The sequence below is a fragment of the Myotis lucifugus genome, unplaced genomic scaffold, assembly GCF_000147115.1.
Source record: "Myotis lucifugus unplaced genomic scaffold, Myoluc2.0 scaffold_389, whole genome shotgun sequence".
Lineage (NCBI taxonomy): Eukaryota > Metazoa > Chordata > Mammalia > Chiroptera > Vespertilionidae > Myotis > Myotis lucifugus.
Genome location: NW_005871437.1, coordinates 360,176 through 381,758, shown reverse-complemented (window position 1 = coordinate 381,758; position 21,583 = coordinate 360,176). Strand labels below are relative to the sequence as shown.

General features: G+C 47.7%; 1 protein-coding gene across 7 annotated transcripts in view; it reads right to left on the bottom strand.

Moving 5' to 3' along the window:
• Window positions 1-18,081, bottom strand: part of PAFAH2 (platelet activating factor acetylhydrolase 2) — a 54,448-nt gene extending 36,367 nt beyond the window's left edge. For 6 of the 7 annotated variants that reach the window (XR_002826088.1, XR_002826086.1, XR_002826084.1 and 3 more), the window contains exons 1-7: window positions 18,001-18,081; window positions 8,810-8,946; window positions 7,730-7,883; window positions 6,864-6,960; window positions 3,565-3,633; window positions 2,815-2,956; window positions 1,494-1,607 (exon numbers count right to left, since the gene is read on the bottom strand). Coding sequence is in view for 2 of the 7 variants with exons in the window: in XM_006101967.3 (XP_006102029.1) it covers window positions 1,494-1,607; window positions 2,815-2,956; window positions 3,565-3,633; window positions 6,864-6,960; window positions 7,730-7,883; window positions 8,810-8,899 (666 nt within the window). In the remaining 5 variants the exon portion in view is untranslated. The remainder of the gene's footprint in view (window positions 1-1,493; window positions 1,608-2,814; window positions 2,957-3,564; window positions 3,634-6,863; window positions 6,961-7,729; window positions 7,884-8,809; window positions 8,947-18,000) is intronic. The other variant, XM_023743434.1, reaches the window with a different exon arrangement.
• Window positions 18,082-21,583: the final 3,502 nt, after the last annotated feature.

Genomic DNA, 21,583 nt, shown 5'->3' with positions numbered 1-21,583 from the left:
GGAAGATAGGGAGGTTGTGGCCCTGCCCCTGTCACACACAGAGCCTGCAGGGCGATCAGGGGGTTTGGCGCTGCCCCTGTCACGCTGATCCCGGTGCCGGGAGCCTCGCTGCTCCGCTGATCCTGGTGCTGGGAGGCATATTACCTTTGGGGGCCGGCTGGTTTGCCCTGAAGGGTGTCCTGGATCAGGGTGGGGGTCCCCACTGGGGGTGCCTGGCCAGTCTGGCTGAGGGGCTGAGGGCCGTTTTCAGGCTGGCGGGTGACTGAAGCTCCCAACTGCTCCTTTTTTTTTTTTTTTTTTTTTTCTATTCTGGGCCAGCTTTAGCTCTGAGGCCTCGCTGCTGAAAGCAGGTTTCTGGCCTTTACCTTCTGTATTTGATACAATGTTGCGGTCCGGCTGACTGAAGCCTGGCTGACTGAAAGCCGGTTTCTAGGGTTTTGTTTAGCTTCTATATTTGCAACATAGTTGCTTAGAGTTGCAGCTGAAAGGCTGGCAAGTCAGGCGGGGAACGTTGGAGTCTGCCATCACTGGAGCAAGCAAGCCTCCCTGTTCACTTCAGTGCATGGCTGCCGGCCGCCATCTTGGCTGACAGTTAATTTGCATAAGGATATGCTGATTAGCCAATGGGAAGGGTAGTGGTCGTACGCTAATTACCATGTTTCTCTTTTATTAGTGTAGATATATGTACAAATGTGTGTGTGTGTGTGTGTGTGTGTGTGTGTAATGCATTAAAAGAACTGAAAGGACAAACATCAAAATGTCAAAAAAAATTCTGTTTCTTTTTTCTTTATGCTTTTGTGTGATTTCTTAGTTCTCTAGTGCTTGAGCTACTTTTGAAATTAGGGAGAAAAAGAACTGGGTGGGGGTGAAAAATGTATCTAATAGGCACCAAACAGCCAGGGCAGTTTCTATCCTCTTGGGGATTCTGGGGGTTCCCTCAAAGAAAGGAGTTAGCCTACAGGGAACATGGGACTTGCTGCTGCCGGACAGCCCTTCCTTTGGGGAAGGGACCATCTCTCCCTCATCCACGTGGCTCTGTGGGGCTGTCAGAGTGGGTGTGTAACCTAGGCAGGCCAATCAGATTATCCTATCCCTCTGGCACAGTGATTGGCCCAGTGGGGCATGTGACTCAAGCAGGGCTACAGCCTTCCCCAGATTAGTGGAAGCTAACAGAGTCTCTTTTCCTTTCAAATCTGGAGCTGAGCTGAAATGCAGGCTTGGGCTACCAGCAACTACCTTTCTTGCCTAATGAAGCCCACATACACGGAGTGGAACTGAGACAGGAGGAGGAGTGACAGAGCTTTGATGGCCACGTTTGAGACACTAGATCTAACTACACGGCTCAAAGCCAGTCTGCCTTTGGTCTTTGTAGTTATTCGAGCCAGTAAATTCTCTTTTGGTTTAAGTTGGTAAGTTAGGTAAGTTCCTGTTATGTGTAACCAAGAAAGTCCTGATGAATACATGCGCTCAGGTCATACCAGTTGCTGTCCTACCTTCAGGGTCATCAGATCCAACCCACCAGGCAAGATGTTGAGGACAGTCTGCCCAGCAGTGACCTTTTGCAGGATCTTCAACACTCGAGTACACTCATCTACCCGCTGATACACCTGCAACAGAGACAGTCCCAGTGGGAGCTGGGAACACTGCACAAACCATCTAGCAAGAAACTCACTCCCCTACAGAGCCAAGGAAGAATGCAGGGAGAGTTTGCTCGCCCTTGTCTCAGTAAGCCCTGTGGGCCCCACATGCTGAGAAAGGCTCAGCTCCTTCTTAGCAGCTCACATAGCATCACCTAATGCAGGGGTGGTAAATGTCTGGCTCCTGGCCACATAAGGCCTGAGAATCATTTGGTCTGGTCCTGCCAAGGCCTTAGGGGTGAGTTAATTAAATGTTTGACCAAATACAGCAGGCTAATTTTTAAGTTGATAACATTGTATGGCCTGTGAATGATGTTACAAATACCCAAATGGCCCTTGGCAGAAAAAAGGTTCCCAACCCTGACCTAATGGTTCAATAGTGTCTGACCTGCTATTCACACTCTGTCTACATACCCTTGGGGTTGTCAGGAGGCCCAAATAAGACATGTATATGAAAGTGCTTTGAAAACAAAAGCACATAAGGGTGCTGTTATTATCAATCCAGTACTGGATTCTACTTGTCATTTATTGCCCACATCTACTGTTTCTGTCTGCCTAGCACTTACCAGCTCCACTTCTGTTAACCCTACCTTTGAGGATTGCCCCCCACCCTGCAAAAAAAAAAAAAAAATCTAACAGTGTTTTTCTGATGGGAACTTCCTACTTTGGTACTTCTCCCAGCCTAGGAGTCTCTCTCCAGGATTTTTCCTACTGAAGCTTGGGGCAGGGGTAGGGACTGAGGGAGCAACCTCAAATAGTCCCATTCTCTCAGATGGCGAGGTCAAACATATGCAAGCTCAGAGCTGTCAAAACTGTGGCTCTAACTTCATAAAGTAAGTCAGTTTGCAGATGAGACCAACCAGCAGAGGACACAGGGATGAGAATGAAAGACTAGTCCTGATGGCATTTGAGGCTGGTTCCAGTGGTCTTGCCCATCGTATATGTCCACTTACATAAGCTTATCTATTCTCCTTTTTGCCCAGAAAGCATAAGTTGGGTTTCTGTCACTTGCAATTATCAACAGTCTTGATTAGTACCCAATTTCTCCTATTGATGTGGCAAGCTCAGACTCACTACGCCTGAGATTTCAAGAGAAATTTAGATAAGTCTTCTTGGTGAATGTAGTACAGGGAGGACAGGCTTATTAATTCTTCTTCCCTAATTGGCACAAGCCTACCTGGCAATTCCGAACACAAAATTCCTTCTCCCCTTCCTTAATTGGACGGTAGGGAATCCATTCCTCCTCCAGAAACTCATTCGAGGGCTGCTTCTCTTCTGGGACCTGCTTGCAGATACAGGTGGTGGCAGCTGACCCATCCCTGAAATACACATGTCACCAGAAAGAAACACGAAGACACTCTTGAGCTTATTTCTCCCCTTTACCAAGTCCTCCTTTTCACCCAAGACTCTCTGGATCACCCTTCAGCTGCTAGGGGGAAAAATCTAAGGGCATGCATAGGAGAGTAGAAAAAACATGGATTTTGAGTTTGAACCCTAACTCAGCTGTGTCACTTTCAACAAATTATTTAACATCTTTTCTTTTTTTTTTAAAGCTTTACTACCACTAATTTAAGTGTATTTTAAAAATTATTTCAGAGAGGAAGGGAGAGGGAGAGACAGAAACATCAATGATGAGAGAGAATCATTGATCGGCTGCCTCCTGCACACCCTCCATTGAGGATCAAGCCCACAACCGGGACATGTGCTCTGACTGGGAATTGAACCGCAACCTCCTGGTTCATAGGTAAATGCTCAACCACTGAGCCACACCGGCCAGGCTATTTAACATTTTTGAACCTTGGTTTCCTCACCTTTAAAATGGATCTGATACTTGCATAGTTGTTGTGAGGATTAGGGGACTAACCTATATCCTAGCCCAGTGCAGGCACCCGATCCACGACAGTTCACTGTGACTGCCATTTCTCACCTGTGCTCTGGCACAGCCACCACAAAGCCGTGGGAGGCCAGCTCCATGCAGAAGGCTGAATATAGTGTCCTAGAGATTCAGGAAGGAAAAGAAAAGTGATCAGAAAAATGGCCCACCCTTAGCCCTCATTCTAACTATTCTCTGCTAGTGACCATCTCAAAAGACTGAAGGGAGGAAGTTCCATTTGTAGCAGCCCTTTTCACGGTGCTTTCTCCAGCCAGAATATCCCTGCTCTCACCACAGCCCCCAGAGTCCTCTGCTAGGAAGCACGTGCAAATCAATCCATGGTGTTTTCCGACCCTATACACACACACACACACACACACACACACACACACACACACACACCATCCCACACCATCCCCAATACAGTTCGGCTACTTCAACAATTGCATTTTTATTGTTATATTGTATGTCTCCCAAATTAATTCGTAAGCACCTTGAGGACAAGGGCTATTTCTTTAATATGCAAATCCGAATCTGTGATTTAGCACGTGGAATTTTTGTCTGTCCTCCAGCTTTACAGAAAAAAAGAATAAAGCAGACACTGCTAACTGCCCACTCCAAACACCTTCTTCCTCCTTGAAAAAATCTAATGTTCAGCTAAAGACACTGTCATGCCATCAAAATATGACATTTACCAGCCTCCTCTACAACCAGGTTTGTATGTGATTAAATTCTAGTCCAGCAAAAAAAATACAATACTGGCCCAGTTGGCATGGCTCAGTGGTTGAGCATCGACCTATGAACCAGGAGGTCACGGTTTGATTCCCATTCTGGTCAGGCCATATGCCCAGGTTATCGGTGGATCTCTGGCGTAGGGCAGGCCAATCAATGATTCTCTCTCTCATCATTGATGTTTCTAACTCTCTCTCCCTCTCCCTTCCTCTCTGAAATCAATAAAAAAAATATTAAAAACAAAAAGAAATATAATACTACACTGAGTAATTCAAAAATTTTAAAAGTAAAAAGAAACAGGTAGAATTAATTTTAATAATATATGTAACCCAATACAGCCAAACATGATCACTTCAACATATAATCAAAATTTAAAGCCCTAGCCAGTTTTGCTCAGTGGGAGGCAAACAGCTGTGTTATACTTCAGGAAATCTCAAAAAGAAGAGTGCTCCCTTCCTATTGCCTGAAATATTGATGTAATGTCTAGAGCTAAACCAGCCACCCTGGGTCATGAGATATCTTCAGAAATGGAAGCCACCATGGCAGAATAAGATGATTAAAGAAGCCTGCTTCTCTGATAACTGCATGGAACTACCACATCAGCCGTCTACTTCTAGCTTCCTTTTATCTGCAAAAGAAATCAATGTCGTTTAGGTCACTATTATCAGTTAGGATATGGCGGTTTTCTGTTAAATACAACTTCCCCATATCCCAACTGATTCAGGGAGGTCAGTTTCTTAAGTTTCTTTTTCTTTTGGGAGGCAATGAGCATAAGAGCCGGAGAGATTTCTGATCCCTTTCTCTTGGGCACGTATGCCTTCCAGAGCCTTCTGCTCTTCTGTAAAATATGCACCCTCCCCGGCCTGCCCCAAATGAGACAATGGCACATTGCAAATGTTCAGTGTTTAAAGCACATACCCTGCCCTGGGATGGGAAACCATGAGTCTATGGAGCGTGGGAAGGGTTTCAGAGCCTGAATCAACCACAGAAACTACAAAAGGAAATCATGTCTCTTCCTCCCCCTCCCTTTTCTTGGAATTTTGCTCCGGTTAATGAAGAGCATCCTATCTAATAATAGACAAACATGGTAATTGACCGTACCTTTGCTACACCCCCACAGGTTAATCAGTGAGATATGCAAATTAACCGCCAACAAAGATGGCGGTTACTTTGCATACATAGGCGCGAAGCTGTGGAGCGAAGACTGAAGGCGGCTCCAGCCAGAGCAGCGAAAGCTTAAAGGTGGCTCCGGCCAAAGCAGCGAAGGCTTGAAGGCAGCTCTGGCCAGAGCAAAGGCCTGGGTCTCGGGTGCCGGAGGAAAACCGGTGCCGACAGCCAGGGGAAGGGAAGGCCTATTGCACGAATCTTTTCGTGCAACGGGCCTCTAGTTTATTTATAACGGGCTCACAGGTCTACTGAGGTGTGAAGGCTCAATACAGATTGAGACCAAGATCACTCTCCAAAGTCATGTGCTTGCCTGCTGACTATATGAAATACCTGTGAACGTGGGAGAGAATGTTTCTTAGCTTCTTTCCCCACTAGACTATCTTTCTGAGGGCAGGTGCTCTATCTTATTCACTACTGAGTACTCAATCCCAGCAAAGGTCCTGGCACACAGCAGATACTCAATTTATTGACTAAGAAAGCAATATGGAAAACCATCTACTTGTCTTTCTACCCTCATCTCACATCAACTCTCCACTTCCTGCCATAGGCTACAGTCATGTGAGTCCGTATTCAGGCTCCTCTAGTGAATGGGAATTCCTTTTTATTCTGTATGTCTCACCTTCCTCTCAGGCCAAGAGGCTAGCACAGAGCAGGTGCTCAACAGATATTTTCTGAATGAATGAGAACCTAGAAAAACATAGCTGTTGTATTCATTCAATAAATATTTACTGGGAAACAACTACTGTCCAGGTACTGCCCTAGGCACTGGGAGAGAGAGAAGACAGGCATGGTCTCTGTCTTCATGGAGCTTACAAACACTAAAGAGTCTCTGAAGTCTGGTAACAGGGACCCTACAGTTCACCAGCCCATGCTCCTCCCGCTAGAAACGAAGAGAATTGTGTGTGTGCTCCTACTGGTCAGTCCAACTGAATCCGCACAGACCGCCCTGTGGGAGCAGCGTCTGTCCCCATTTGACAGGTGAAGAAACCTAGGCTCGGAGTTCTACAGCTGCCCAAGCTCACACAGAGCACAGCTGGTCTGGCTGCGACTTGAAGGGGAGGCTGAGAGCTCCCGGAGGGCAGGAAGTGAGCCCCTCTCATTCAGTGCAGTCATCCTTCAACATCTGTGGAATAAATGACTATCTGACTATAAAGCTCAAACTCCTTCTAATAGTTCTGTGCTGTTATGTTGGAAGAAAACCAGAAGTATTAACTTATATAAATGCTGGAACATGAGAGGCGAAGGGTGTGGAGCCCGCTGAAAGGCTCCACCAGGTGAAAGGAGCCTGGGCAAGGCCTTCGAGAGAAGGTGGAGCCCAGGCCGGGGAATGAGGCAGATGGCAGGTAAGACAGCAGGCAGATGGAAATGTCTGTTTCTCTGCCCTTTGAGAATAAGTCTCAACAGCTGTCACCAGGCAAGGAACATGACAAGGTCTAAGGGAAAAGAGCTCTTACCTGAAGGCTCCCAGGCCATGGGAGAAGATGATCAAAGGGTATCCAGAGTCCTTTGTCTTAAAGGGGCCATTCCAGCTAACAGGCAGGCGACAAGATCCTAGCAGAGACACGGGCTATAGAATCTCTGGCTGCCCCAAAGCTGTCATCCCAAGGGCAGCCTGGGCATAGGCATGTGTGGGAGCACATGTCCCTCCTTTCTGGAGGATGGTCATGTACCCCTGAGTAGCCCAGGGTAACCAATCACCTTTTCTGTGTTCCCTGGACAGCATGAACACAATAGGAAACGGGAAGATAAATCCAAATGGGAAGAAAGGGGGGTAAATCCCTGAGATGCCAAGACAGTGGGTAGAGTTCCTCATGGTGGGGTCACTGGGGGAAGTGGATAATTCAGTGTGACCCTCCCGAGAAGAGAGCTGGAGGGGGAACTGCGGGAGCCAGTACGCTCTCTGGCAGTTAGGCATGTTTCTCTGATCTACACAGCTGGCAGGGTGGGAATTACATGCCAAGTAAGTGAGTAATAGCCACCATTTATGGAACACATTCTGTCCCAGCCCCTGCACTAGAGGCTTTACATACACCCCAGACTAGAACCTGCAAAGGCAGATTCAGGCAGGTTACATAACTTGCCCAAGCCCTACAGCTAGTAAATGATAACATCTAGACTCGAATCCAGGACAACCTAACTCTATAATAAAAGCTCTTATTATATAATCCTCCTCCAGCTCTCCACACCATGCTGGCTAATGGATGTCCCGCTACAAAAGCGCTGGACAAAGCAAGCTGTAAGGTACTGTGTCTTCCTGGCGATTTCCTAGGAACCTAACCAAGAAGCTGGGAAAGCATCGAGGGGTGAGGCCAACTCTTACCCACAGCCATGTTGAAGAGCAAACCCCCCCAGCGCTTATTAAACTGCAGGTAATCGGCCAGGCCAGCGCAGTACTCGTAGCGGGGAATCCACAGGGGCTGCTCCATGGTCTCCTCTGACTCCTGGCAGGGGTAGAAGAGTCGGAAGAAGCTCCCCTGCAGGGAAGAAGAGAGCAGCTGCTCACAGCTAGAGGCCCAAGCACTGCTAGATTTCCCAACAAACACACTCAGCAGGTGTCTGGGGCAAGAGCAAAGCACCAAAATGGGAAAACTTGAGCTTCAATTCACATACCTGAATTTTGCATTCAGAAAATCCAGAAAGAAGCAATTTTATTTTTAGAATGCACATAAGGCTTATGTTATTTCAAATAGCCAACTGTATTTTGAATTACATCTGGGGGCACCAAAATGTTTTCAGTGCTTGGGACATGGAAAGATTTAAATCTGGCCCTGAGCCCAGGCCTGGAGGAACCCCGGGTGAGAAATTAGCCCATGCTGAATGGGGTGGCATTGCTGGGCCACCTCCAGGCGGGCCCTCGGGAAGCACACTCCTCTTACACAGCAGTGAGAGGTCACCAGGAAGTGTGTGCCTCTCACAAGAGAGGGGAGTCCTAGGCCAGCAGAGAAGGATAGGAGCTCTTGGAGGAAAAGTCTGGAACCAAAGCAGCAGGGAAAATAAACAAAGGCAGGAGAGGAGGAAAAGGAGACTGTCTTCCCATCCAGGTTGGGAGTCACAGGCCAATGGCAAATGGTCCACTGCTCTCCTGTCAGACACTCCGATTAGTAGGAGATCAGAAACCTTTCCAGGATTAGGCATCTGCTCTCAAGACGGGGAGAAGGATCTGAAAGCTGCCGTTGAAGCCAGAGCCCCCTCGCTTCCTAGCTGGGCAAAGAACCCACCATCTCTGAGAGGTGCCTCATTGAAAGGAGTAAGAAAAATGCCGGGAGGACAGACCTGGGGGCTCTATAACCGGATCCAGACCAGCTCTAGCTCAGTTTCCTCCCCATCAGCCTGGCTATCGATAAGTCACACTGCAGGCAGAAGCAGTGTAGGTGCCCGGGATGGAGCTGCAGACACTTACCTGGGGACCCTGGCCCTCCATCACATCCCCGCAGCCCACCAGGTGGGGTCCTGTGACAGGCGGAAAGCCCACGGACTGGTTGACCCCCATCTCGTCTCCAGTCGAATCGAACGGCTCGGGCAGGGCTGACCTTGATGCTGGAGAGTGGAACACAGAACAAGCTCTCGCTGGTTCCCTCTTAGCTTCCTGTTGCTTATGTGTGTCGTCTGCCACCCCTGACCACCCCTCCTTATCACCCCATCTCCCTGCCAGTGTGGCTCTTTCCATCTTTCACATCATCTCTTTGCTACACTGCCTTTGCCAAGATTTTGTTGTTGTTGTTGATGGGTGAGGGGGCGGTAAGGAGACGCAATTGCTGTAGAGAATTTAACACAAACCTTGTCCTCATGAGGCAAAGAATAATAACCACTTAGACATATTATTTACTGTGTCAGCATTGAACTAAGATCTTTACATATACTACATCATTTCATTCTCAACAAACGTCTGAAGAAGGTACTTAATTACCAAGACCCTGTTTTAGGGATGAGGAAAATAAGGCAGAGAAGTTGAACAACATGCCCAAGCCACACTGCTTACAGGTGGCAAAACACAGGTCTGTCTAATCCAGACCTGAGCTCTTAACCCTTACTGATCCTCGAACAACATGGGTTTGAACCACACAGGTCCGCTTATACCTGGATTTTTTTTTCCCAATAAATATACAGTTGACCCTCCATTTCTCTGGGTTTTGCATCCTCAGATTTAACCAACCACAGATCAAACACAACATTTTCTATCTGTGCTTGGGAATCTGCAGATGGGAGGGCTGACTGTGTGCATTGTTTTACACATCCTATCTAATAAAAGAGAAACATGGTAATTAGCCGTACATCCGCTACCCTTCCCATTGGCTAATCAGGGTGATATGCAAATTAACTGCCAGCTAAGATGGCGTCCGGCAGCCATGCACTGAAGCGAACAGGGAGGCTTGCTTGCTCCAGTGACGGCGGACTCCAACGTTCCCCGCGTGACTTGCCGGCCTCTCAGCTGCAACTCTAAGCAATATGTTGCAAATATAGAAGCTAAACAAAACCCCAGAAACCGGCTTTTGTCAGCCGGGCTTCAGCCAGCCAGACCACAACATTGTATCAAATACAGAAGGTAAACAAAGGCCAGAGCCGAGGCCTCAGAGCTAAAGCTGGCCCAGAATAAAAAAAGAAAAAGAAAAAAAGGAGCGGTTGGGAGCTTCAGTCACCTGCCAGCCTGAAAACGGCCCTCAGCCCCTCAGCCAGACTGGCCAGGCACCCCAGTGGGGACCCCCACCCTGATCCAGGACACCCTTCAGGGCAAACCAGCCGGCCCCCACCCGTGCACCAGGCCTCTATTCTACATAGTAAAAGGGTAATATGCCTCCCAGCACCGGGATCAGCGGAGCAGCGAGGCCTCCCGGCACTGGGATCAGCGTGACAGGGGGCAGCGCCCAAACCCCCTGATCGCCCTGCGGCTCTGTGTGTGACAGGGGGCGGGGCCACAACCTCCCTATCCGCCCTGCTCTGTTCGTGACAGGGGAAGGCGCCCCAACCCCCTGATCAGCCCTGCTCTGTGCCTGATAGGGGGGAGCTCCCCAACCCCCTGATCGCCCTGCGGCTCTGTGTGTGACAGGGTGCAGCGCCCCAACCCCCTGATCGGCCCTGCTCTGTGGGTGACAGGGGGTGGTGCCCCAACTCCCCTATTGGCCCTACTCTGGGAGTGACAGGGGGGAGCTCCTCAACCCCCTGATGGGCCCTGCTCTGTGTGTGACAGCGGGGAGCTCCCCAACCCCCTGATGGGCCCTGCTCTGTGCGTGACAGTGGGGAGCTCCTCAACCCCCTGATCGGCCCTGCTCTGTGTGTGACAGGGTACGGAGCCCCAACCCCACTGATGGGCCCTGCTCTGTGCATGACAGGGGGCAGCGCCCCAACCCCCTGATCGGCCCTGCTCTGTGCGTGACAGGGGGTGGCACTGCAACTTCCCTATCGACCCTGCCTTGAGTGTGACAGGGGGCGGTGCCCAACCCCCCAATCGGCCGTACCCTGAGCGTGACTAGGAGTGGCATCGCAACCTCCCGATCCGCCCTGCTCTGTGCATGACAGGGGGCAGCGCCCCAACTCCCCAATCGGCCCTGCTCTGAGCCCGACCAGGGGCTGCACCTAGGGATTGGGCCTGCCCTCTGCCACCCGGGAGCAGGCCTAAGCCAGCAGGTCATTATCTCCCGAGGGGTCCCAGACTGCGAGAGGGCACAGGATGGGCTGAGGGACCCCTTCTTCCCCACCCGCCCCCCAGTGCACAAATTTTTGTGCACCGGACCTCTAGTTTTATATAAGAGACTTGAGCATCTGCAGATCTTGGTGTCCGTGGGGAAGGGGCTAGGCTCCTGGAACCAATCCCCTGCAGATACTGAGGCACAACAGTAATTGAGTTTGAGGGAGTCAAAAGCTGTGCATGAATTCTGACTACATGAGAGGTTGGTAGCCCTACCCCAGCCCCCACCCCCACCCCCACATTGTTCAAGGGCCAACTGTATATTTACAGAATCACTGACCTAAACTATTGGCTATAAAGGTGGCACTTATGCTGGGCCTTGAAACATAAGGAAGACTAGAGGCAGGGAAGAAAAAGAAAAGCATTTCTAGACAGGACATAAAAAAAGAGCAAAATGGGGCAGAAATAGGAAAGAGTACGGTGGGGGCAGTAGTTCAACCGGGAGCCTTCAATGTGGCAGCTGCACACGCTTCTGCCTAGAAGACATTCCTATAACTTGGCTGCTTCTGCATCGGGGCCAATGCTATTGCTCCCTGTCCCTCTTCAATCTCATCACCACCAGCACCGTCATCATTATACTTTGTGCCAGGAGCTACACTAAATGCTTTACATGAATTATTTAATTGAATCCTTTCAACAATCCTCTGAGATACTGTTATCTCATCTTACAGATGAAAAAAATGATGCATGATAAAGTTGGTAATCTATCTAAGAACATACAGTTAGCAAAACCAGAATCTGATCATGGGTAATATGGCTGTCACTGTGGAGAGGATCGTCACACTCTCAATATCCATTCTGACCTATCCCTAACCTCTAGAGTTGGGTCTTCATTGACCTGAGCCAATCAGCCCTGGTATCCCCGGGTCACATAAGTTGAGCCAATCAGAGTGAAGCCCAGGACTTTGGTTTGATGGTGAAAGGTGGGAAAGTCCTTGTTTTGAACTAGAGTGATGTGCAGATATGAAAGCCTTGAACTGTGTGTTGCAGCCACTTTGCTACGTTGAGGATGAAGCTACCTGTAGAGGATGGCAGAGCTAAGAGAATCAGAGAAATGGTCACATTTGTGCAAGCATTAAGAATCTCTGGATTTGACTACACCTGAAGCCTGACCCAATCCTAGACTTTCCAGTTACATAAATAAATAAATCCCCTTTTTTGTTTAAACCAACTGAGTTTAGATTTCTATTGCTTGAACCAAAAGCATCTAAACTGATACACTGACACCCAGCCACTGTGGCACAGTGGTCGAGCATCAACCCATGAACCAGAAGGTCATGCTTGGATTCCTAGTCAGGGCACATGCCTAGGTTTTGGGCTCTAACCCCAGTAGGGGGTGTGCAGGAGGCAGGTGATCGATGATTCTCTCTCCCTCTCCCTCTCCCTTCCTCTCTCTGATATCAATTAAAAACACACACATTTAAACTGATACACTGAGTCCAGTCCTCAGCCCACATCTTTTTATTTTACTTATTTGTTTGTTTATTATATATTTTTATTAATTTCAGAGAGGGAGGGAAAGAGAAAGAGAAACATCAATGATGAGAGAGAATCATTGATTGGCTGCCTCCTGCACGCTCCACACTGTAACCCAGGCAAGTGCCCTGACTAGGAATCTAACCGTGACCTCCTGGTTCATAGGTCGATGCTCATCCACTGAGCAACACCAGCCGGGCCCTAAGCCCACATTTTTAATCATTACATTACTCTGCTTTTTTAAAGATGCTCTGAGGTGGATCAGAAAGTTCAAGTCATAAAAAAAAAAGAAGAAGAAAAGAAAGTTCAAGTCAAAGCAATAAGAGACCTTAGCCCTGGCAGGTATTGCTTAGTGGTTAGAGTGCTGGCCCATGCACCAAAGGATCATGGGTTCAATTCCAAGTCAAGGGCATGTACCTGGGTTGCAGGTTTGATCCCTAGGCCAGATTGGGTGCGTGCAGGGGGCAACCAATCAATGTCTCTCTTACATCAATGTTTCTGTTTCTCTCTCTCGCTCTCTCTCTCCCCCCGCCCACTCCCTCCTTCTCATCCACTCTCTCTAAAAGTCAATGGAGCCCTATCCAGTTTTGCTCAGTGGATAGAGCGTCAGCCTGGGGATTGAAGGGTCTCGGGTTCAATTCCGGTCAAGGGCACATGCCTGGGTTGCGGGCTCTCGATCCCCAGTAGGTGGTATGCAGGAGGCAGCCGATTAATAATTCTCATCACTGATATTTCTATCTCTCTCTCCCTTTCCCTTCTTCTCTGAAATCAATAAAAATTATATTTTTTAAAAAGTCAATGAAAAAAATTTCCTTGGGTGAGGAGGAGGGGGAGGAAGAGAAGGAGGAGGAGAAGAAGAAAAAGAAGAAGAAGAGCAGAAGAAGAAGGAGGAGGAGGGGGAGGGGGAGGAGGGGGAGGAGGAGGAGGAGAAGAAGAAGAGGAGGAGGAGGAGGAGGAGGAGGAGGAGAAGAAGAAGAGGAGGAGGAGGAGGAGGAGGAGGAGGAGGAGAAGAAAAAGAAGAAGAAGAAGAGAAGAAGAAGGAGGAGGAGAGGGAGGGGAGGGGGAGGAGGAGGAGGAGGAGGAGGAGGAGGAGAAGAAGAAGAAGAAGGAGAAGGAGAAACAACCTTAGAGATAATTTTCATCAATCCTCCCCACAATCATCTTCGCCCTCCCCCACCTCCCCACCGGCCCAGTAACCTACACGTGCTTTCCTGATGAAGAAATCAAGGTCCTACTTGGTTAAGTGAGCAGCTCAAGGTCACAAGCAGAACTATTATCACACATAGATCTGACTGCCAACTGTCTGGTCCAGTGGAAAACCCCAAACAACCAATAATCCTAGTGTCAATCTTTTTAACTTTGGAAGGTAATAAATGATTTCTTTTCTACTATAGACTTCCTTTCTCTGAAGCCAATTTAAAAGTAAACCCAATTCTTTTTAAGAAGCTGAGCTAAGGGCTTGTACCTGGGTTGCAGGTTTGATCCCCAGGCCAGATGGGGCGCGTGCAGGAATGGACTATGGCTACCTATTTCAGAAATGACTGATGCAATCAGTGGACTATGTAGCCAGTGAAATTGAATGTGTGCTGCTTAGTGTGCTGGTCTCAGACATGACCTTTCCCCTTGTTGTTGACGGCATACAAGAGGAAGACCTACACAGGGCACAAGACACATGTCACCCACACGACAATGAAGCAGCAGAAAGTTCTAACTGCCATAAAAGAGGGTCAGATAAGACAGTGCAGGAGTTCTCAGAAAGAGAGCTCCTTTAGCTCGGGAGTGGAGGAGGATGGTGGAAAAAGTTGACTTTCAGGTAGAAAAAAGTGTGAGCAGAGGCACAGAGGTAAGAATGCACAGGAGAAATGAGGAATGAGGAAAGGATGCCAGGTGAGAAATGGATGGTGTGATCAGATCTGGAGGGTAGCAGTCCCTCAAGATTAAGGAGTTGGAATCAGCTCCGGAAATGAGGACGTAGATATGAGATGAAGTCTGAAAAACCCAAGTTTGAGCCCTAGCTCTTTTGCTGCCTAGCTTTCTTACCTTGGGCAAGTTTATCCGATCTCTCTAAGCCCGATTCCCCATCTGTACAATGAGAATACTACCCACCTTCATAGGGTTGCTATGGGGATAAATGAAATAATGCATTTAAAGTACCTAGTGTATTACTTGGCTCTTAGAAAGTATCCAGGAAATATCTATTGATTGACTGAAAAGTGGAAATAAGCATTGGCAACTGAGTGGATTTGGGGAGTCAAGGGAGAAGAAAGAGCCAACTATGAGTCAGGTTTCAGGATTAAGTAGAATGATAGCAGCTTCTTATGGGAAGAGATTTTGGTCTTACCCCACAGAGAACAGTGCTTGGGATTGGAATCAGAATGAGTGGACTTACAAGCAGCTAACCAGGAGGGTAGAATCCTTTGGGGTTCCTGGAAAGTTCTGGGGAAGGTTATCAACTAAATTAAGTTTGGAAATAAAAAACTAGCCGGGCCAGTATAGCTCAGCAGTTGAGCATTAATCCAGGAACAAGAGGTCACTGGTTCGAATCCTGGTCAGGGCACATACCCAGGTTGCAGGCTCAAGTCCCTATAGTGGGCATGCAGGAGGCAGGTGATCGATGATGTTTCTCTCTCATTGATGTTTATATCTCTCTATCCCTCTCCCTTCCTCTCTCTCTAAAAAATCAATAAAAACAGTTTAAAAAAATAAAGAAGCTAACTGGGCACGGTGAAACTAACATAAAAATGATTCTGTATTCTCTGGGCTCACACTGACTAATGCCCAAGTAGAATGGAGAGATGGAAAAATCCAATCTGACTTGCAAATTTTGCCTAAGAAACATCCACAAAGAGCATCCAGTCATTTCTAGTAATTGCTACAGAATTTTCCAAGGAAACCAGCCCAGGTGTCTCTATCTTCTTTTGCTCACTTTATCTAAACAATTCATGGTGGTGCCTAGAAGACTCTCTGCCCTTTCAAACCTACCCCATTCATCAAGGCCCATGAAATCCCTGGTCTTCTCTGAAGCTTCCCCAAGTCCTTACCACCTTCTCTCCTCTCAAGTCTAGGCACTGTCTGCAGCCCCCCTGGTAACCAATCACAGGCTGCCTTATGACAGTTCTTACATTAGTACTTATTCTAGCAGTTTTCTAGCAGTGACTTGCCTGCAAGTGGCCCAAGTAGAATCTAGATCAGAGGTTCCTGAACCTATCATCACAATCATCTGGGAACCGCTCTTCAAATACAGAGATTTTAGGGCCCCCATTCCCAGAAGTCAAGTAATTTTTAAAAGCTTTCCGAGTGTTTCTGATTAGCAAGGTTTCGAGAACCTCTGGTTCAGTTGGTACACCGGGATTTTTCTTTATTCAGACACGTGTCCTGCCACCATTTCTGAGTGTTCCAGTTCATTTTCAAATTAATGAAAATGATTACTATGATTTCACTGGGTTTAATTCCCATAGCCCCCAGAAACATATACCTTGCTAGTCACTAGGCTTAAAGGTAAGGTGCCCTGTAATAACAGGCTTCAATAATTCATTTATCCAAATAAAATGCTATTTAAATTTTTTACATACTTATGCCTTATCTCTTCAGATATACTACAGAGGTAAAGACTGTTTTGTAGTTTCTTTTCAGGCCAAAACACCTATCTCCATGCTTTCTCCATCTATTAGGGACCCCAAAAAAATGTCCCTCTGTGAGGCTTTGTTTTAAACCCTCTCAATTTTTTAATCTCTTTTTATCTAAAAGTAAGGCTATATGTTATAGTGAGGAAAGAAAGGCTTTGGTGAAGTTTGAATTCCACCTCTGCCACTTAATTGGCTGTGTAATCTTGAGCAAGTTCCTTAAATTCTAGGCCTCTGATAATTTAACCACATGATAGAAATAATGATTACTCATGAAGTTGTAGATGAGGATTAAATTAAATAATATATGTAAATTAAATATATGTAAATAATATGTAGAAGGCACTATAACCATAAATGGTAGCTCTATCATTATAACCACATGAACGCTTTGAGCCTAAGTTCCTTCTATGTAAAATGGGGGCATAGTAAAACTTAAATTAAAAAATTGATATTGAGCCCTAGCCAGTTTGGCTCAGTGGATAGGGCATGGGTCTGCGGACTGAAGGGTCCCGGGTTCGATTCCAGTCAAGGGCACATGCCCGGGTTTCGGGCTCAATCCCCAGCAGGAGGCGTGCAGGAGGCAGCCAATCAATAATTCTCTCATCATTGATGCTTCTATCTCTCTCTCCCTTTCCCTTCCCTTCTTAAGTCAATAAAAATATTTTTTCAAATTAATATTGCATAGGCCTGGTACATTTTAAGTGCTTATAAAATGTTAGGAATTAATTAACAATGCTATGTCTCTCTTTTATCATACCAAACCAAGGTCTCTGATTTTTTTCTGGATTAAAGTCTTTGGCAAAATGCATTCTTTCCTCCCAGCCTTTTCCCGCCGGAGACAGCCCTGCCAAGACCACAATCTACAGAACAGGCCCAGAAGAACCGAGAGGGAAGGGATAGGGCCGATGCTGCAGCTGTCCATCTCCCGCCGGGGCCCTGTTCCCAGTGAGCAGAAGCCTCCCTCCGCCAGCTGGGTGGACTGCTCATCTCCAACTATTTCAGGACCGAGTCCAAGATAAGCACTTCTTCGGAGCTGCCTTTCAGGGAAAGCTCTCTGGAGACTCAGAGCTCGTTAGCCTGACCTTTGGTCTCTGGAGGAAGTGAGGAAACTCCATCCTGCGCACTCGGGGGACAGGCTTGAGCAACAAGGGGGCAGAGCTAAACAAGGAGCCAAGATAGGACTGTTCCAGAGCCTTGATAATTCTAATAAAAATAACCCCCCTCGCCTGTGGAGGCTTTACAGTTTACATAGCACCTTCACACATACTAGCCCATTGGCTGCACCACGCAGCCTCATCCTAAGAGTGAGGGCGCAACTGTCATTCATCTCCGTTTGGTAGATGGAGAAAGTGAGTCCCAGGGAAGGCTGGTTTGCCGGAGGTCGCTCCGCGAGTGAGCTGCGGGGCTGGACGGGAACCCGGGTCTGCGGACTTCCAGTCCTGCCGGGCGTTCCCCGGACGGAGAAGCAATGGCGAGCCTTCTCCCACTAGCATGCGAAACAGCAAAGTGAGGGTCAGTGAAGCGCACAGGTGTGGCGCGTGAAGCCCAGGTTTCGGAGAGGTGAAGCTGGGGGCTCAGGGTGGGGTTGTGGGGGCTGGGTCCTCAGCCGGGAGTGACGGCTGGAGAAGACAGTGGGAGAGTTAAGGGTGTGGGTGGCTACTGGAGGCGTCGGAATAGGAACCAGAAAGGACGAGACGTTAATATGAAGTTCCTGGGATGAGACGAAGAGCACCATACCGGGCGGGGATATGAAAAAGTCTGCTGACACCTCCGTTCAGAATCGGAGCTTCCCCCTCTCCAACTTACCCAGTCAAGTTGACCTCTCAGAAGCAGCCCAGACGGTCACTTCGACGGAACCGAGAAACTGCCCAGGAGCTCATGGCCCTGTGGTAGTTGTAGTTTCTAGAACTCAACATTGGTACTTAAAAGCATTTCCCGCCTCTCTTTCCCGAACTATAATTCCCGTGGTGCACCGCGCAAGATCGCGCATTTCTACCCTAGGACTACAATTCCCATAGTTCTACGCGGCCCTTTGTCGTTGGGAGAAACCGCCCAAGGCCCGCGATGCGATGCAATTCCTCCCCCTGGTGGTCAAGGAGCCACCTCCGTGGTTACAAGGCTCGAGCGGAGGTTTCTGCATTTAGTCCTATTAGCAACCGTCAGCCTCATTGTTCCTTCAATAATTCCCAGGCGTGGCGAGAAATAGCGTGGCTTCACTTTATTTTTAGGGAGGTGGGAACTTGTTTCGTTTCCCCCCGCCCCAGCTTTGTTGCCTGTGAGAATAAGAGACTGATCATTCAGGTAAAGTGCGCATTTCCTACCAACCTTTACCTGTTGACTGCAGTAACTTTCTATTGTCCTTCTCCAGGAACGAGAGAAACGTGAGAGATCACGGGTCCTCCCGAGCCCCGGCCCCTCCATCCTCCCTACCCTGCTGGCTCTGTGCTGGTACTTAGGGAAACACTGGTGAGCAATATGGCATCCGCAGCCTCAAAAGAATTCACAGTCCAGCAGAGGATTCCAACAAATAATTACAACGCAGTGATATGTACTAGAATGGGGGAAACTCGGCGGGTTGTGGGAGCCTTGAAAGGTGGTACCTTCCCAAGGGGAAATGAAGTCAGCAAGGCTTCTTAGAGATCTTAGAAAGGTTAAAGTTGAAAACTGAAGGAATAGAATGTAGGAATACAAGGAGTGTGAAGAACGTTTACACTCCGCTAGAGCACAAAGCGGGGGATAAAATGTAGAGAGAGAGAGGGAGAGAGAGAGAGATCTGAGGAATAGGCAGGACCACATCCTCAAGACTCTTGTAAGCTTTCATAAGAAATTTGGTGGGGGTGGGGGGAAGAGGACATCTGTAAAAATAGTAAAAATAGTTAAGCCCAGCGAGTGTGCCTCAATGGTTGAACATCATGAACCAAGAAGTCACGGGTTCAATTCCTGGTCAGGGCTCATGTGAGCTCAATCCACAGTAGTTGGTGTGCAGGAGGCAGCCAATTGCTGATGTTTCTCTCTCATCAATATTTCTATCCCTCTCTCTCTAAAAACCAATAAAAACATATTTAAAAAACAACATGGACTTCCAAAAATATTGTAAAAAGAAATAAAGTTAAAACAAAAAGACATTTGGATCATTCAAGCAGCTCAAAAACTTTCAATGGCTTCCTACTACCTACTGAATGAGGTCCCAACTTCTTAGCCTGGCATTCAAGGCCTTTCCCAACCTGTCGCCCACCTTCTCCAAAAGTGTTGCTCATGCTCATCTTTGACAGGAATCCCTTCTCTTCTGCTCTGCTCTGTTCCCACCTAAACTTCCCTCCTCGTCATTCTCAAGAATTATCAGGTTCTCATCGTTACTTCCATACTCATGCTCTTCCCTCCACAAGGTACATTGCCCTGCCTGCTGCCTTGTATAATCCTGTTCTTCCCTGAAAATTCCTCTAGGTCCTCACTTTCCATGACGCTTCCCTGATCCTTCCAGTCCCAAAGGGTCTCTCCTCCCTCTCAGTTTCTGGGATATTTGTGTGTGCCTCTCATTTGGGGGCTTATTTCACACTAGAGGCCCGATGCACGAAATTCATGCAAGGGGCTTGGCCCTCGCAGCCACAATGCGACAGCTTGCCTTGGCCCTGGCAGCAGCCCCAGCTGTGTCCAGAAGGTTGTTCGGCTGTCTGGTCTAATTAGCATGTTACGCTTTTATTATTATAGATTGCCTTGTGCCATCTCCTAGGACCTAGGTAGAAAGCTTTAACTTTGCAATAAATTATGAGCAACTTGAGGTCAGGTGCTGGGTCCTACAGCTGATCCTTCCACCTGCCCACCCCGTGGACCCTCAAATCACCAGTGTTCAGAGTCTGTGCTTTAGGCTTCTTTAGGCTCATCTCTCCTCCTGATACACTGTCGTCACCACCATCCTTCCAGGATCCAAGATAAAGTCATCAGGAGAGAGTGATGGCAGCACTGCACTGTGGTAATTAAGCCCTGGATTTAATTAAAGCTGTGGTTGATGGCAGAACATAAAAAGCTTAGTGCAGAGCAGAGAGAGGCTCCCTTTGGCTAATTAATCGGTGTTCTGCTGCTGGTCCAGAACACTCACGACTGCCTAACCGGATTCCCAGGCACGAGAGGGGCAGCTGGAGGTCATTTCTCTGTCTCTTGCTGTAGACCAGGCCACGCTGGGGACATCTGCCGGTTGAGTTTTAAACTTCCCAGAAACAAGGATGTCACAGCTTCCTTTACCTCATTTGTCACTGTTAGGAAGATCTGTCTAGGGCCCAAACTATTTTCTGTTGCGAAATAAAATACTTGAGTCCAATTGCATTTCCTTCCAATCTAGTCTCTTCTGGGATTAACACCCAAATGCTTTGGGTGTTCAGCAAATGGTTGATTTTCCAGCCACAGATCACATCTTCCAATGGCCCCAGGTCCCCTTCTAGTCGGCCGCAATCCCTCTCTGGCCTTTACCTTGTTGCCAAGTTACTTTAAGTTGGTATTTGAGTGACGAGCTTTGGATTTCCTCTTCTCCTCCTGACAATGGGGAAAATAAAATAGAACAAGCCTTGCTAAGAGAGTCAGTTAAAATGGAGTCGGGGGATCATTAAGGAGGTGAGGCCTATGCATGTTTCATGTCTCAGTTCTTGGAATTTTTGTTAAGTTGCTGACATGTTGCTATACTCAGCTCAAGGCCAAGACAAACATCTGGGTCAGTGATTGCTACAAGGACGTATGTGGACCTTGCCTCCTCCTCAGGGTGACCAGACTGTAAGCATTCTTCACCTTGAAAGGAACCAATCCATTCTCTTTTTTAAAAATATATTTTATTGATTTTTTACAGAGAGGAAGAGAGAGAGGGATAGAGAGTTAGAAACATCGATGAGAGAGAAACATCGATCAGCTGCCTCCTGACATCAGCTGTGGCTGCTTTTGTTGCTTATCTGGGTGTGTTAGGGTCACTGAAGGAGGAATGCATGAGGCCAAAAGTGGTAAACAATTATAAATGCATTAGGTCATCTGGAAAACCAGATGGGCTGAGCCCCAAAATGGTGCCAGCAGCCAGGGACCAGGCAGTCAGAGGTTTGTTTGTTTGGGGTTTTTTTTGTTTTTGTTTTTAATTTATTTTTTTTAAAAAAATATATATTTTATTGATTTTTTTTTTTTTTTACAGAGAGGAAGGGAGAGGGATAGAGAGAAACATCGATGAGAGAGAAACATCGATCAGCTGCCTCCTGCACACTCCCCAACTGGGTATGTGTCTGCAACCAAGGTACATGCCCTTGGCCGGAATCGAAACTGGGACCCTTGAGTCCGAAGGCCGATGCTCTATCCACTGAGCCAAACCGGTTAGGGCTGTTTGGGTTTTTTTTTTGGTTTTCTTCTGTTTAATGTATTT